Source organism: Parasteatoda tepidariorum, chromosome X2, assembly GCF_043381705.1.
Source record: "Parasteatoda tepidariorum isolate YZ-2023 chromosome X2, CAS_Ptep_4.0, whole genome shotgun sequence".
NCBI classification, from domain to species: domain Eukaryota; kingdom Metazoa; phylum Arthropoda; class Arachnida; order Araneae; family Theridiidae; genus Parasteatoda; species Parasteatoda tepidariorum.
The window spans coordinates 35,605,991-35,624,108 of NC_092215.1; the positions used below are offsets into that span (position 1 = coordinate 35,605,991).

Here is an 18,118-nt window from a genome sequence, read left to right on the forward strand (position 1 = left end):
TAAAATGTTATGAAAATAAAATACCATTATTAAAATTCAACTATTGACATTGTATTTACTTTTTAACACACTGAATAGGGATTTAAAAATAAATATTAGTTCACATTATTAGATCACATATTTAGTAATATCTCGTGAAAAAAATTAATACTCTTCAAAATAATGGAAACAAATATTTTAGAGTATAGATAAGTCAGAGGCTTGATAACCTTAAAAACTGATAGTGTTTTGAAGAAGCAAGAAAAATGCAATAAACCAATGGATTTAATGAACATAGAACACACAATCAAAAATAGGAAGAATAAATTTATTTTTAAAATATCAACAAAATAATAGTAAAATTTATTAATAAAAGAAATCTGTAATTGAATAACAGCAAATATTTCTTTGAATACTTAAATATGCACAGATATTTTTAAATCAAATTTATATTAACAAATTTGTCACAAGTATTTATACTATCATAAAATATTTTTATGCTTAGGAACAAATATGTGTTTTGATCAGATTTGACACATATTAAATACTAGCACACATCAAAAATAAGAAGAATAAATTTATTTCTAAAATATCAACAAAATAATAGTAACATTTATTAATTAAGGAAATCCGTAATTGAATAACAGCAAATATTTCTTTGAATACTTAAATATGCATATATATTTTTAAATCAAATTTATAATAACAAATTTGTCGCAAGTATTTATGCTATCATAAAATATTCTTATGCTTAGGAACAAATATGTGTTTTGATAATAGATTTGTCACACATTAAATACTATCACAACAAATAACTTTATAAACTGCAAAACATTCATTAAAATGGATTAATTAATAAGCCAGTTTTCAGAGGAGAAAAAAAGTTAACTTTAGCCCACATGAGAGCATCATTTATAGACACAGCAGATTTGCAATCATCCAGAAAGTATACAGGTCCCTAGAAGAGAAATATAGTACATTTTAAGTAATTGTGTTACACTAGTAGTTGAAGCTAAAGCACACTCCTGACTATTCATATGTGGAAAATATGATCTCAAAATTATTTGATAAGCAAATATTTAATTATGACAATTTCCTGGATTTTAATCCCGATAAAAGTATACTGTTAGTAAATTTTGAAATGGAAATGAAATTTTTTTCCCCCCACCTGAATTGCGTTGCCTCGCAAAAAACATCTATGATGGTCAGAATGACGAGGAAGATTAGATCCACTTATAATTGTCACTCCAATATCACCAAATGGAGGGTCAGCTAAGACTTTATTCATCATATCTTTATAACTATCTTCCTTCTCTAAACTATAAAAAATAATCAAAAAGTGTAAAAAATAATGCATAAATATATATATATAAATACATATATAATGCTTAAATATATACATATGTAACAGAAAAACAGGAGTTAGCATGCTTAAACATCATTCGGAAGCGGATAACAGTTGCTTAAGAATGTTGATTAAAACTATATCATAGGTGTAAATAAAGTGAAACATTGATCTACAAACGTGACATTATTCAATAAATTTTAAAACTAAGGTATTAAAACAAATCTGATATCAATGTTGGTTTGTGATATTAAACAAAATAAATCAATAAAAATTATAATTTCAACTTAAATTTAAAAATGGCTTGCATTATAAAGAGAGGAAAGAATAAAAGTAATCAGAAGATTAACCATTGAGGAGTTCTTGACATGTTCCGTCCGTCATATTATTTCAGTGGTATTGATAAATTGGTTACTGCTGGAAAACTGTCGATCTGCATCAATTTATTTTTCTGATAAAAAATATGCCACACATGTACTTGTGTTCAAATATTAAGCGTGTGCAGTTAAGTGTTAAATAATAATATCACAGTTAGTAGGCTTCACTTTATCACAATTACGAAAACATAATATTGATAAGTCTCATTCTAGCACTGATTACAATAATTATTATTGTAAGCGATTATTGTAATTGATTCTTGATTATTCAATTCTCCATGATATGTTGTTGCTATAGTTATATCAAGTCATTGTAGAAACAGGGTACGTGCCACACACATTCCTTTTTAAATATGAACAAAAACTACTTGTAGTCATGATACATGTCCTGTTACAACACTAAACATTGGGTTTACCTGTATAAATTCCAAAACCAACAAAAACGTATTTTCATAAAAATTTAACTTTTCCCTTTTAACATTGACTGCTTCATTTATTAATGATATTGTACAAAAAATAATTTAAATTGAAATTAATAATTTAAAAAAAACAGTTGGTTTAAGGATTCTTAAAACAAATCACAATTGATTTAAATCAATTGCTTTTTTAAAAAAATCAAAATATTTGAATTGCAATATTAATCATGGTTTAAATCAAGTGATTTAAATCATGCCAACACTGATTAGAATCCTTTAATCAAATAGTATTTATGACAAGAAAATATTATAATATTAAGTGAGGAAAGTCTTCATCTGATGAGGCACTTAAAATGGCTACATCAAAATAGGATGGTATATTTTGGGACGAAGTCAATTTCTCAGAATTCTAAAATGAAATTCATAATTACCCATACAAATGTTACTTTCCTGGTTCGTCCACTGAGCTCTTCAATTGTGTAGGTATATGCCTTTCAGTTTTGAGCATGATTTCGTAGTGTTGCTCAGTACTGATTAATTGATTATTTTAATTCACCCCCATACAAAGAATGAATATTCACCTAATAAATTAATAAAAATCAGAGTTCCAATTGTAATTCAAAAGCAAGAGAAACCTTATAGAGCAAGGGAAGAACAAAACTAATTAGAATGGTACTGCCGTATAAGTTTTTAAATGTGTTAATGATTGATGAATATTTGAATATAATTGTGTTAAAACAGTGTGTGTTATCATTAATTTTCATTACTAAAAAATTTCCTGAGATGGATGCATTTCCCTGAGAATAATCCCAGAGGTGTTTATAAATTCAGAGAGAAAAAATAAAAATAAACAATTTAATAGCCATAATTTTTTTAAACAATTTATAGACATATTTTTTGATAACGTGTAAATATGAGTCAGGAAACTATTTTATTTTACATAAAGCTAGTTCATTTACACATTTTTTAAATAGCTAAGTTAATTGTACCTCCAAGTTTTAAACTCTTCATAAGTAATCATGTAATAATTTATAAATATTATGAAAAAGTTAAACCTTTTTGCAGTAGAACTTCTTGACGAAATCCAAGAATGCATTTCAGATGCTACCATGTCTTCTGTCAAAGGCAAATTAGCATTATGTACTCTTTTCATTAGAGCCCTGAAATAAATTTATATAAATATAAAGAGTGATAGAAAGCAAATGAAATCAAAAATATTTTCTTTGGTAGTAAATTAAAATTTAAAAAATTGTGATATGAAATTTGTTTTCAAAACATGAGGGTAATCTTAAAATATTCTTATTGAAAATATACATTGCTTTTTGGATAAAATGAACTGCATCAACTTTTATGAGCCGAATATACTTCCACTAGTTTCCATTATGAATTTGAATCTAGTCCTAATTGTTTTTTCTCATATTTAGTTTTACTTAGCTATTATGTTAAAGAATCCTTTGCCTCCTTTTCATGAGTTAAATATCGGACAATTTTATTGAAGCCATCTTCATTTGCACAAATAGATTACTAAATATTTAGCACATAGTAACAATGTTTTGACTTTTATTCTTAATCTTGTTTAGCAAAGTTCAGTAATAAATAAAGCTTAATCAAGTGAAATCTAATTAAGATTTCATTCAAGATGATTTTCTAGTTTCATTACTATTATTCTAACATAACTTAATTATATTCTTATTCAAGAAGAATTTTCCAGTAATTTTCGTTAACATATGGGTTTAAATAAGACTTACAAAAGGTTTCATAATCAAAAATCTTAGTTAAACAGCATGTAATGAGATATTTTAAATATTTGACTTTGAACGCACGGAAATTATCAAGGAGCTGCTTGCAAAAACAACTTTGCTTATTAGAACGGCATTATTTAGATGCATTGTAGATTGAATTGTTGCTCAATACTTTATGATCTTAGACCTGTAAATGCCAGAGTTTTTTAAGATGCACTTAACATGACTTTAATCTTTTTACTTTCATGTAATATTTTTTTCCATCTTTTTAAGTTCTTTAACTATAAATGGATTGAAATAATTTTAGAATATCTTATTATATACCTTATAACAATTTCATGAATTGATAGCCTTAAATGTACTGTAAAATTGATGTTAGTAAACAAATCATGCCTTGTTTATAACAGGGATGGTTTATTTATTTTTCTGTGGTAACTGTGAGGCATATTGCTAGATTGTAGAGCTATCAACTGCAACATCAGGGTTTCTGTTAGACAGTAATTTGTAATTTTTTTAAAGTTTAAAGTAAATTTACAGCAGTTTATTTCATTTAAGGTTTAGTGGTATAAATATATACATTTTTATGCAAGTACTATAAATACTCCACTTATATTTACAGCTATTTGCTACTCATTGTATACTATTAATGTGCTTCTCATAATTCAAAGTCATGAATTTTTTATATAGGACTGTCAACTTTCTATGCTTTTTGGGGGAAATTGTTTTTGTGGTAGCAAAGTTTAGATTTAAATGTATGATTCCTTGTTTAGTAAATTTGATTTTAAGTTATTTTCCGTGTACTACATGCGAAAAATTCAAAAGTTCAAATAAAAGATTCCTTAGTCTCAGTTTCAAAATGTTGGCAAAATTAACAAAGAAACTGAAAGCTTTATTTTTTAATTATCTACCAGCCAGTAAAATATTTATTAAAAAGTGTAGTAGTTAATAGCTCTGTCTTTGACGTAACTTGCATAACTTTAATGTTTTGTAAAGCTGAGCATGTGTATTGTTTCATTTTTGTCAAATGCTTTTGTACTTTCAGATTATTAATAAATGAACCTGCAAAATCTCCTCAAGTTAGTGTGCAATATTTCCATGTCTACACTTACTGTTGATAATGGCGAGCAATTCCCCTGCTCAAAAGTACATGAAAACTTTCTTTAAAACATGAATCTCTTTTCTTACAAATATAAAAGTCAGAAAGATTTGAATCATAAAAAAAGTTAATGGTGCATAACTAAATGTACATTAATATCTACATGTTAAAAGTAGAAAAATGCTTTTAGCAATATAAATTCCATTTTCTTATACAAATGATCACACTTATTATCAGTGTAAAGAAGAATAGTCATTTGCTTGTTATACTTCAATAAAGAGAAATATAAGAGAATCAAAATAAAAAAGTTCGAAAAGTGATATTTCCATTGAATTCTATTTTTTTAAAACAAATGATTCCATTTATTCTTACGGTAAAGAAGAATAGTTAGTAGTTTATTGAAAGTCAACTTAGAAGTAATGACCAAGTATGATGTACAGTGCACACACACAAAAAAAATGACCACCCTGAATAATTTTTGATCTGATGATAGGATTTTCATGTTTTGGGACTTAGTCTTTATGGCTCGAGGGGGTGACCTTAAATATGCTAATTAATAAGTGCAGACGATATTTCAAGTTACAAAATCAGACACAAAAACATACTTTCTCTACCTTTTATTGAAGGATTCAGATTTCTGACCCCCAAAATATATGGGTACTAGATTGCAGAAACCTTGGGGGTCTAAAATCCAAATCCGTCAAAAAGGTATGTTTATTTTGAGAAAGTACGTTTTTGTGCTTGAATTCGTAATTCAAAATATCATCTGCACTTATTAATTAGCATATCTGAAGTTACCACCTTAAGCCATTAAAATAAAGTCCTAGAACATGAAAATCCGATAATTAGATCAAAAGTTATTCAGGGTAGCCCATTTGTTTGGCGCACTGTACTTATAATTATCTTGCAACTTTATATTAGAGAGATAACTTACAAAGCGGTTGCAAATAGAGGAACAACAATGGGATAGAAGTTTTGTCGAATAGCAATTAAGGCACCAATATAAGAGCTGAAAACTTGAAGTTCAAAGCGGTGTCTAGAAAAATACATAGATTTACAAAACAAAATAATAGTATATTCATAATAATCATAAAAATAGAGCATTTTATTCTCATAAAATTTACAATTATATATTAGCTAGAGTAATTATATATAGTTATCATATAAAAAATAATAAAGTTGATCTGAAAACTTTTTTAATATAATATCAATGCTAGGATTGCTTATTTCCACAAAAATTTTATCTGGACAATATTTTGTTTATGCAAGATGTTGATCAGATAACTTACAATTTTTATTATTTTTGAGAAAGACAAAGTTCCTTTTTTTATTTCCAAAATTTAATGTATTTCAATGACATATTATCATCATTGGCACAAGAGCCCAGGCTGGGCTTTGGCCTTTTCGAGAACATTTCTCCATTTTGTTCTTTTTGCTACCAGGTCTTACTAGTTACTAAAATTGTTTCAAAATCCATGATCATGGAATCCAGTCATTAAAGTTTTGAACATCCTTTATCTCTGCTAACAATTGGTTTGTGTTAGATAATCTGGAGTGCTAGGCCAGTTGCATTTAAGTAACAGATGTGCCTTTCAAACAGCAGGGCACAATTGCACTTACTTGCTTCAAAAATGACATATTATAGGAATTAAAAAAATTACTTTGTCACAAAGAGAGGTTATCATTTTGCGAATTATTAACAGTAATTGTTTATAAATTGTTGCATGCTTCCTAATTCAATTGAAAACAAGATTTATTTCTCATTTAAAACTATACATTTTGTTACTTTCTATACATTTACTTTCTACACTATACATTTTGTTACACTTTGTTTTATACTTTCATTATCACATATAATTGGCAAAAATAACCTTTTAACAACTATTTATAAATTGAGTCAAAGTTCAAAAGTATCATTTACCTATCAAATGATATATCCTGCAACAAGTGACTGCTAACACAACTCATTGTTCTAATGAGTTGCCAAAGTAATTCAAGATTCCAACTGGATTCTTCCAACTTTTCTAAAATAATAAATTGTATTTTATTCATAAATAAATTAAGCATAGGAATAAAAATAGTAAAAAAGGGACTTATGAGTAAAAAAGTGTTATTATATATGAAAATAGAAATGAAAATGTCAGCAAGCTTTAGTAAAACAAATTTAATAAAATAGTTCATACAAAAATACATCAAACACATTGTTTCTCTCAAAAATATATTGAAATATTTCTGAACATTTGAACACAGTGATTTAGATGGAAGTAATAAATCTATTATAATGTATAATAAAATATATTTTAGTTTAAACTTGAATAAGAGACGAGAGTCTCAGGAATAAAAAGAATTTTGAAAAATAGTAAAAGACAAGAGGAAAAGGATATTAGCAAAACTGAAGACCTTAATCTTTCATTAAATAATGTAAAGAACATTATGTTAGTTTGATAGAGGAAAAGAAATAACTCTTTTCTGTTGCCACTTTTTAAATATCTATCACCATGACTTGATCTATGAGACTATGTACCCAAAAACAAGCATTAGAGTTACTAATGCAAAACACCCAAGCATAAGGACATACTCCGAGAAAGCCTTTTTGTCAGATTCACGTTTTAAATGGTCACTGAAGAGTAAAGACGTAGCTGTAAGAACAGATCTGTCTTCCTTAAACTATAGGATACTCCTTGTATACTTCTGATCATAATAATGATGGACAAGGGGAATTATCAGTCCATTATTATCAGTGACATTGACACGTGAGAAGATCCACTGGAAGTAGCAAAGTAAGATAAAAACATAAAGTATTTGCACACACAATCCAAAAGTATCTGCAAGCTCATATTTTTTGATAAAAGAATAATTTTATTAAATATACAAAAACTATTTATTATTTTTATTTATTTTTGACAAAAAATACTTATATACATGCACATTGACATTAAGAACATTAGTGAAAGATTAATGTTAATAGTTATACATAAATATGAAATTTAAGAACTGTATTCATGTAAAGTAATTATCATATTAAGTAATATTAGTAATTTTGCTTGAAACGAAATTATATTAAAAGATTTCCTACTGTCAACGTAACTGTTTATTTTCATCGTAAAGCAATAGTCGCGTCGAGTCAAGTTGCAAAAAGACTAGCTGATTGTAGGTTCGCCCGTTTACGATGGATCTCTAATCTTTCGGCTAAAGTGGCAGTTATCTTTCTCTTTGGGAGCAACATGCATGCAACTAAACATTGACTTTCTTCTACCTTGCATATATCATGATTACATCAACTCTGCTTCTTATTTTCTTCCCCCCTCCCACAACAAACTTTTTTTTTGCATGCACAAATACTTTTTTTAATATTACAACAAATGTTAAAAAAATATCTGCAAAATTCAAGAAACACAACCTATGCATCCATGCACAGCGTGTGTCAATATTGTCTAACTATAGGTAATAGCTCAGCTTGTTAGTTTACTATAACATATAATTTTACAAATATTTCTATTGGATATGAACAGAAATGTATAGAACTAGCTTCCTATGAATTAAAGAAAAAAAAATTATTTGTCAAGGTTAATCGAAAGAAAAAAGACCTAGGCAAGGAATCCAACAGTGTTTAAACTCCGTAACAATTGATCAGTAATACAATAACAAATCTAAAAGAATAGTAACACAATTTATGAAAAATAATTTACATGTAACAAAAACTTATTTCACCTTTAATATATTGTAATCCAATATCAAGACCTTTCTTCTGCTCATTTGAAAGGAGATAAAACTGAACTATTTTCAGGATTGATTTTTTCTCACATTTTGCTTCTTCAGCTTTTTTCTCACTTTCCTCAACTAATGGTAAACCCACCTAAAATGAATATTTGTACTTTAAAATAAAATTATAAATAAGTTAAAGAGAAAAGACAAAGTTTAATATTTGAATCTGATAAGAAATGTGATCATAGGTCAAAAGAAACATAACTATTATTTCTAAATTATTCTTAGTCGGTGGAATAGTTTTACATTTAGAGTAAAACAAATCTTGTGTTAACTGAATAAAAAAATACCAGAATAGAGAAAAATAACAATTATCATTTGGTTAATTTATGAAGCATCTTTTGCACTGATCCAAGTTATGCAGTTATTATCTCATTAAACAAGTAGCCAAAAAATGTATGTTCCAGCTATGGTAATGACTCAGGCTGTGCATGATTCACTGTTATATTAATGTTTAAGAGATAAAAATCTATAATTTACATTTTTCCCACCATCTCAAAAGATAAACGAGATATTTTGTAAATAATTTAAAAATAGAAACAACTATAGTACATAATTTAGGAAATGATATTAAAAGATATTAAATTATTATGATTAACAAAAAAAGGCTTAATAAAAGATTTGTGAGCTTGAAATTCTCTAAACTAACTTGTAACATAAGCAACTTTTTAAATATACACACATCAATATGAAAATACCAATGAAAATATCAGCAATGCTAAAATTATTATTTGCATGAACACTTTATCTCTAAATTAATATTACTGATTTAAAAGAAATCCTATTGGTAGTCTTTAAGGATTATAGAAGAGTTACAATGCTATAGATAAAATCAACTTAGAACAAAGAATTAAAAATAGGTAAAGATAGTTTTTTTTTTAAATTTAAAAATAGATACACAATATAAGATGATAGTTCAAAAAATGTAACCTTCTGATGTAGATCATTTCTTTCTGTAATTGATAAACCACTGTTAATGCATATGCGGATTTTTTCTTCTTCGATATCTGGACAAAGATTAAGAACATCAACAGCAAGATCCCTAAAATATTTTAAATTATATAACCAGCAATCAAACATTGTGAATGAGAATAAAATTTACAAAAACAGTCCTAAACAATAAGGAGTTTTTGTGAATACAATTTAAAATGCTAAAATGAACTACAGGATAACTAATGAACATTTTTATTAAAAGATGTTCAATAACTAAAGATATATTGAGTATTTCCTACTTGACTTAAGAAATACAATTCCTCCAAGTGCAATAATAATTTAATTTTGAATAAATTTGTCAGAAATTCTAATACATATTAAATAGAAAATTTTTATAATTTTAAGCATCCGATAATGTATCTCGGAAATATGTCCCTAGGTGATCCTTCCCAAAGTAAATTCAGATCTTATAATCCATGGTGTCTTAGTGATCTTTCCAATTTTTTTTTGAAAATTTCTTTTTGTGCAAGACTTAATTTATATTGCTGTTTAATCCCTTTGACATGAGTTCCTACTATTATTAACAATTGTTACAGCATCAGTAATTAGTTTCAATTCGGGCTCTTGTGCCAACTTTGCATTCAATTGAGAGATAATGCATAGAAGATTTTTATAAAAGCATTTGCAAAGATATAAATGTATAATAGCCATGCTAACAATTACTTTGCGTACATTAGATCATATCATTTAGGTAATCTCATTTTCTTATAAATAAATACATTGAATGAGAACAGAACTAAGGGCAATGAAATTCATTAATTCACAAATAAAATATCTTTCAGAAAATAAAGCTCTCTGAACTTACAGAGTGAGCACAAACAAATAAATCTAACAATCCTGTTAAAACATAACAAAATATCTAAATTAAGTATACGTTATTAACTTAGCACGTAATGTAATCTATTAAAATTAACGTGTAGTACATTTATTTATTTGCAATTTTTAATTAAGCACCTCAGCATTAATTTTTGAATTATAAATCATTTCACATAAAAGCTTGTTTATTTTCTCACACAGTAAACTGGTCCCCTCCCTGTCTTATTTAAAAAGGGAAAAACTGTGTTTGTCAGGAAGTTTTCATGCTAATTTGTCGAAGTAAGTTAACATTAAAGAATAGGGCTAAGTAAAGAAGATAATGCTTCTTAAAGCAACCAGATTGAATTCATTGTGTTTTTCACAAAATAGAACATTGAAAGTCATATATTTATAAAAAGTTAAACTTTTTAACTAACCATTCATGATTTCGAACACAACGCCAAGCAAGGTATGTTGCAGCCATTTTGCATGAGGAGTTTTTTAGTTGCAGAGAGTGGCATAAACTTACGATAAGCTCTAACTCATTTCCTCTAAGAAGACAATACAGACCATTCTAAAAATATTAAATAAGAAAAATCTTGAACATTTGAAAGGATTGGACATCCGATCAAAATCTGGAAGATTGCATAATCAATAAAGAGAGAAATCTTAACTAATTTATTTTGTAGCAACAAGCTTTAAGACACCCTAAAAGCAAATCTTATGCTTTGGAGTTACACCAAAACATATGATGGTTTTATGTAAAAGGCAACTTTCATGTAAGAAATTACTAATAAGCATAAATTGACTATATAAGTATAAACTGACATACCTGTATATCATCATTAGAAATATACCAGCAAGCTGCTTTCAAAGGAGATCCAAATAACATACACCTTTCAGCTAAAAGTTTAATGTTTGAAGATACAAGACTGAAATGAATAAAAGATTTCACTGAGAATGCTGAAGATACATAACTTTAAAAAATGTTAAATTCAATTACATATCATTAAATTGATGCTTAATAATAAATATTTATGAGTTACACTACTTAAATACTTTATTTGTCTCAGAAACTAATGTTACAAATGTCATATTTTTAAACACTAGGCGCACAAGAGTGTTAGTTTATATTAAACTTCATTACATTTACTGAATTATTAACATGTTGATTGCCGCACACGTTTACAATGAAATCTCCTTCAGGCCAAGGGTACCGCTGTATGAAACTTATTCTGCTAAGTATTCCTACCAATATTTTAATAATGGGAGCCTCGGGTGGTCACAAGAACTAATGTTACAAATGTCATATTTTTAAACACTAGGCGCACAAGAGTGTTAGTTTATATTAAACTTCATTACATTCATTGAATTATTAACATGTTGATTGCCGCACATGTTTACAGTGAAATCTCCTTCAGGCCACGAGTACCGCTGTATGAAACTTATTCTGCTAAGTATTCCCACCGATATTTTAATAATGCGAGCCTCGGGTGGTCACAAGAATAGTATATAGCTCCGTTTGTTTCGACAGTATCAAGTTTATTTATTTGTGTCCACATTTGTATCCCATCTCGCCACTTTACACAATCAGTTTGAATCCTTGCTGAGTAAAGAGTATAACTTAAAATCATTACCCTAATTCTTTGAAATTTTGAAAATGGAAAACTTATTTCTTAGTGAGTTAAATAGCAGTAGACAAGAAAGCTTTTACAAGGCTCACAATAATTTTCTTAATAAATCAATTTTGTATTACTTTTATAACAATTCAATAGTTTTGTTACTTACTATGAAATATCTTTTCAAATACATATGAATATCCTTCTCAAGTAGTCAAATAAGCGCCACCCCAATACGGGTGACGTGGCTTGATCAGAAACCTTGCTGTCACCCGAATATGGGTGACGTGGCAGTCAACGTGTTAAAAGAGAAAAAGTGATGCCTGATTATTCATAAATCTTATACAAACAAAAAATCATGAAGTTTTCAAGACTGTAATGTAGAGTGAATTTTTTTTTAAACAGTAAAGAACTCTTTTCCTTTTAGATGTACAAAAAAAGGAAAGTAATTTGTAGAGATATTATTTCACAGGTGCAGAAGTTTTTATATTTATAAAACGCTATTATATTATAAAACGTTAACATACATATATATCTATGTTTAAAACGTTTTGACAGATATTATAAGAGAAATTATCATTAATGTCTTGCGAAAATTTTAAACGTGTCAAGCAGTCAACATGTTAAAAGAGAAAAAGTGATGCCTGATTATTCATAAATCTTATACAAACAAAAAATCATGAAGTTTTCAAGACTGTAATNTTAGTATTTAAGATGTTTCGGCATTAGTAATTTTAGCAACAACAAAAAAATAATAATAATAATAATTAACTTACACAGTGTAGCATTTTATCAGTGTTAAAATCATGTTTTGTTTAAGAAATACAGATTCAACAGTGTAATATTTTATTTCAATCAAATTTTTTTTAAAATTCTTTTTGTGTTTAATGATTAAAATTCTAATAAGATGCATAAATACTAAATACCATTTAACAATAAAATTACACTAAAATTCTTAATACCTGTTATAATAAAATGGTTAATATTATTTAATTGATGCAAACCATTTTAAACTAATCAACCAGTCAAATAAGCATCACCCCAATACGGGTGATGTGGCTTGATCAGAAACTTTGCTGCCACCCGAATATGGGTGACGTGGCAGTCAACGTGTTAAAAGAGAAAAAGTGATGCCTGATTATTCATAAATCTTATACAAACAAAAAATCATGAAGTTTTCAAGACTGTAATTAAGAATGAATTTTATTTTTTTAAACAGTAAAGAACTCTTTTCCTTTTAGATGTACAAAAAAAGGAAAGTAATTTGTAGAGATATTATTTCACAGGTGCAGAAGTTTTTCTATTTATAAAACGTTATTATATTATAAAACGTTAACATACATATATATCTATGTTTAAAACGTTTTGACAGATATTATTATTATAAGAGAAATTATCATTAATGTCTTGTGAAAATTTTAAAAGATGTATTTTAAAATATGTAGTATTAAATATGAATGATATTTTTAAATGAAAGATTTCATCTGATAATATTTTTCACATAGAAAAAATAGTATTCTTGTTTTTCATTTATACATTTAAAATTATGTAGCACATAAATAAGAAATAAAAAAAGAAAAACTAGTTTTAAAAGATTTGAAAAGTTACAAGAAAGGAATTCACAAACAAATAAAAAAATAAGATATTATGAAATTTATTGAATTTGTTTCATTATCTTGAATGGAATAGTATCAAATTGAGTGTGACAAAGATAGCTTTTACACAGTTTTGTTAATTGTAGAACTGTATGTACTATTTATTTCTTGGTCTGCAGTATATAGGGTATTAACAAAACTATTGTTTTTTAAATTTGCACCAAGTATAACATTAAAAAATTGCAAAATGAAAACGTTAGTATCAATCTTCAATTATTTTTAAAATTAAATGAAATGAGTGTTTTATTATTTTTTTGTTAACTATATTTCAAACAATGTTATTATGATCTTTTTCAAAATGTAAATCTTTCAAAATTATTAGTTATTAGATTTATTGTTTACATTTTACTCAGTCTTATTTGATTTAATATTTCTTATTTCAGCCTTATTTGATTTAACATATAACACTTCTAGTACTATTGTATAACTAAATACAACAATTTTACATTTCTTTACAAAATTATTATAGCACCATTTGATTTTTAAGTTTGGAATTTTATTGCACGATTGCTCAAACTAATTATAAAATTATTTTATTACTTCTCATAGTGCACAGTTTCATCTGCTTTCTCTGAAACAGGTTGTTCCAATACAGTCAATGATGAAGGCATGAGTTTTTCTGCTAATGCAACAGATACAACATGAGCCTTTTCCAAAGAATTCTGCTTAGCATAATACTTGATCAAATCTTCATACTGATTTGTGGCAATGTATAATGGTGCAACTAAACCACGATTTTCAGGCTCAATCACTCTAAGCCACCTTAAAGAACACACATTAAAGAATACACTTTTAATATTAGTACAAAATTCTTCTAATTTGTAATTTCATCAAAAACTGATAAATAATATTTTAAAAAAGGTGATTGACCAGCCTAATTTTCTTAATATTCCACCTGTCTATTTCAAAATTTTGTATCAACTTGCTAAAATACTTCATACTTAGATGGTAAAGGATTAATAGAAACAGATAAGAGAGCAAATAACCATCAAGAAAATTAGACATTATTACAAATAAACAGAATTTACAAAACATACCTAGATGTTATTTCCTTCCAGTAGCTTAGAGAAACACCAGGTGCCAGTGCAATAGCTTCTAACCACTGCATGAGAGAATTTTTTATTATTATAAGTATGATACAGAGCAATCATAAAAATGAAAAGGGGGCAAATTTCAAATAAGTTTTTTAAGGGCTAAGAAGGAAAATTATTTTGATTATTTATCTAGTGTTAATTCTGTATTCTTCTTACTATGTAAATATTTTTTATTTTAAAGCCAATTCTTGAGTTGTGTTGAGTTTATGAAAAGAACAAGAATTAGACTTACTGCATCTTTGGAAATTATAGGTCAAGAGATGCTCTAAACTAAAAAAAGAAAAGAAAAAAGGAAAAGATATTTAGAGTGCTTAACGTAACACTTACACAAGAACTAAATAGTTGCTTAAAAGTAGTCTTCTGAAATCACAAATTTGAAAAAAAGAAGTCAAATGTACACAATTTCCGAAGTTAAGAATCTCACTTTGAGGCGTTGTTCATTTTTTGCCTTTATTTACAAAGTGCCAATCATCATATGCCTAATTTTTTACCAAACTCGGAATTGTCTATGCCTGCCAATGCTAATTTGAAAGCAGGGTAGGACAATATGGGATGAAAAATCTGGTTTTCAGTCTTCTTGTAATCTCACATGCCTGATGATAGGCCTTACGTAAAAGGAGAGTAAAAGACATACTCATTTATTTAAAAAAAGTAAGCATATAAAGAGTTTATTTCTAAAATAGCGTGTCTTTTATAGATTTGGAACAAAACCTTTCATATTATTTTGAAAGTAATTACGAATATATAGAAATCCCTAAATGGGTTAAATCTTTATAAAAAAAAATTCATTTTAAGTAGCAATTAATTTATGCAGGTATTCATCAAAAATATATAATGTATGTGGCAACCAACCTATAGGTACAGTAATTTGATACAAAGTTAACAGCTTAATTTGGAAACAAAAGTTAAATTAAATATATCATCTTAACTTGGCCCAGTGAAATAAACATAAATACAAAATTCAGAGGAATGAAAAATTAATATTATTTATACTAAGGTCAATGGTGTCCCTTTCTTTTAACTTTTAAAATTTTAAATGCAATCCTGCTAGTTTGGGTAGATAAACCTATTTTAACACGTGCCAACTTCAAGAGGAAGGCATATAAATAGAAGACCCCTTTTGTCCTTGTTGGTTTGACAGTGGTGTCTTCCTGTCTATTGGTTTGCGATTATTTTTAACCGAGTGAAAGTTACAATGCAGTAGTTTCTGTTGCAGTACTGATACTGACTATTGAGGCAGTTTCTATTTGATGAGCATGGTATTATAACTAGATACAACAGTACAATAGTGTTTATTTGTAATAAGATGTATTGGTCATGAAATAACTGGGAAAAATTACCATTGAAAAGACAAATGTTGTCTTGTTTATTTAACTACTTCAGGGAATTAAAATTAAAAATCAGTGATAGAGAATTTTACAGGACTAGAATTCATTATACTTTGAAAAAAAGCAAAAATCATTCCCGAATAAATGCAATTTTAGGCAGAGAAATCATTTCAATTATATGCGTCCTGAAGAAATCTCTAAAACTGCTGAGGTATCTAACATGCAGATTTTGAGTAGTAACAGAACAGCTATGAACATTGGAAACTAAAATATTGTACTTATCCTTCTGGAACAAAACTAGATACAGATATGTTATTTTTCCCATCACATCTATTAATTAGTTTCGCATAGTGTATTTGAAAGCTAATTATGAGAGGTAGAATAGTTTATCAGAAAAGTTATCTGCTTCATTCATTTATGATGAAAATATTCGCAAAATTGAAAAAAGTGTTTTTTCTAGATCAGGAGTGTCAGGAGATTGAACAGAGGATTGCAATTGGTGAAACGCGACTTAAATTTTTTTTTGTAATGAATTTTATACTTGAAATTGCGCTGTATAATCTCTCTTTGTATTTAGACAAAATAGTGGATAATTTTGTGTTTTCGAAAAGCAGAAATTCTTTCATCTGCCTTTAAATAGACTTACTATTTTCATAAAATGGAAAAGTTAAGTAATATATTTATATGTCAAATGAAAAGCTGTTAGATTAAAAGCAGTTAATGACGGTGTTGAGAAAGGTATGAAATTAATGCTGGGTCTTAATGGGTTATTAACTGGTGATGGATAACAAAAACAATTTGTCAAAAGTTTTGCATTGTCAAAAATATGAAAGTGTATTAATAAATATATATGAGTTTGTAATTTAACAAATATTAAGCTTAATTAAAATTCTCAGCACTTGAATTCTTCTAAATCTATCATATAATCATAGTAAAAAAAATTCTGGATAAAGTCAGTAAGGGTTAAATTTGTCTGATTGAACTTAAATTGTATACATAAGTTATTCAGACCAAAGGAAAATTTTTTGGGGGCAGGCATAATATTTTCTGTGAAATTTTTATTGTAAAAAAAAAGAAAATCCTAATGCATACTACTTAAAAATTAAAGAAAGAACTTAATTTTATGCTAAAACAGCAGAATATATTCTTAATTTATATACGCTTATAAAATATTTAAATTTACATGAAATTTTAACTTAAATTTTGTTTCAAAAAAGGATAATTTGAACATACTTCACCCAACTGAATCTTAAGGTCACAATATTTCTTCAAATTACCGGTCAATATATGATATTCTGCTGCTTTTTTCATATTTTCATTTTTCCCACAAGAGTTCACACCAGAGCCAAAGAAGGAGACATTTGCTAGTTCCTTTTCTAATGCTGAAGTCTATGGGTTCCAAAGTAAATAAAGAAATTTCAATAAAAGTCAAGCATTAAAAAAACCTAAATATAATAATTAAAATAAAACTTATTGCCCAATTAAATACAAAGATTTCTTTTAGTTATTTAGAAAATCATTTTAACCTTTCCGATCCAATAAAAATTGATAGGAAGATTGAATTTCATTACAAAGTAATTGGTTTCCCTTTAAAAATATATAAAAGTGTTCAAACAACACAGGTCTATTAGCACACTAAAATATATGTAAATGAAGCTTTTTTTAAGTCTTCAATAATATCAGATTGGAAAGTCACTTATGAACAATTTGTAGCAATAAATGATAAAAAAAAAATATTCAGCATTTATACTATTTCTACAATAAAGAACTCAGAAACTGTTGTAAAAAAAAGGAATGGTAATTATGTGATATTAACTCGCAGATCATTACAACTTAATTCTCTAGACAACATGTTCTTGGAAGCAAGCTAGGATAAAAATTACGATAACTAATTTTTGTGATTCATGAATCAAG

The 18,118-nt window shown here is 27.2% G+C and overlaps 1 protein-coding gene across 1 annotated transcript in view; it reads right to left on the reverse strand.

Moving 5' to 3' along the window:
• Nucleotides 1–286: 286 nt before the first annotated feature.
• LOC107448478 (WD repeat-containing protein 17) overlaps nt 287–18,118 on the reverse strand; it is a 142,662-nt gene continuing 124,830 nt past the window's right edge. The window contains exons 16-27 of the mRNA XM_043039824.2: nt 17,438–17,593; nt 14,820–14,884; nt 14,323–14,544; nt 11,341–11,440; nt 10,946–11,082; nt 9,651–9,762; nt 8,667–8,811; nt 6,877–6,979; nt 5,890–5,991; nt 3,173–3,277; nt 1,148–1,298; nt 287–937 (exon numbers count right to left, since the gene is read on the reverse strand). Coding sequence (XP_042895758.1) covers nt 818–937; nt 1,148–1,298; nt 3,173–3,277; nt 5,890–5,991; nt 6,877–6,979; nt 8,667–8,811; nt 9,651–9,762; nt 10,946–11,082; nt 11,341–11,440; nt 14,323–14,544; nt 14,820–14,884; nt 17,438–17,593 — 1,518 coding nt within the window. The 3' untranslated portion in view covers nt 287–817. The remainder of the gene's footprint in view (nt 938–1,147; nt 1,299–3,172; nt 3,278–5,889; nt 5,992–6,876; nt 6,980–8,666; nt 8,812–9,650; nt 9,763–10,945; nt 11,083–11,340; nt 11,441–14,322; nt 14,545–14,819; nt 14,885–17,437; nt 17,594–18,118) is intronic.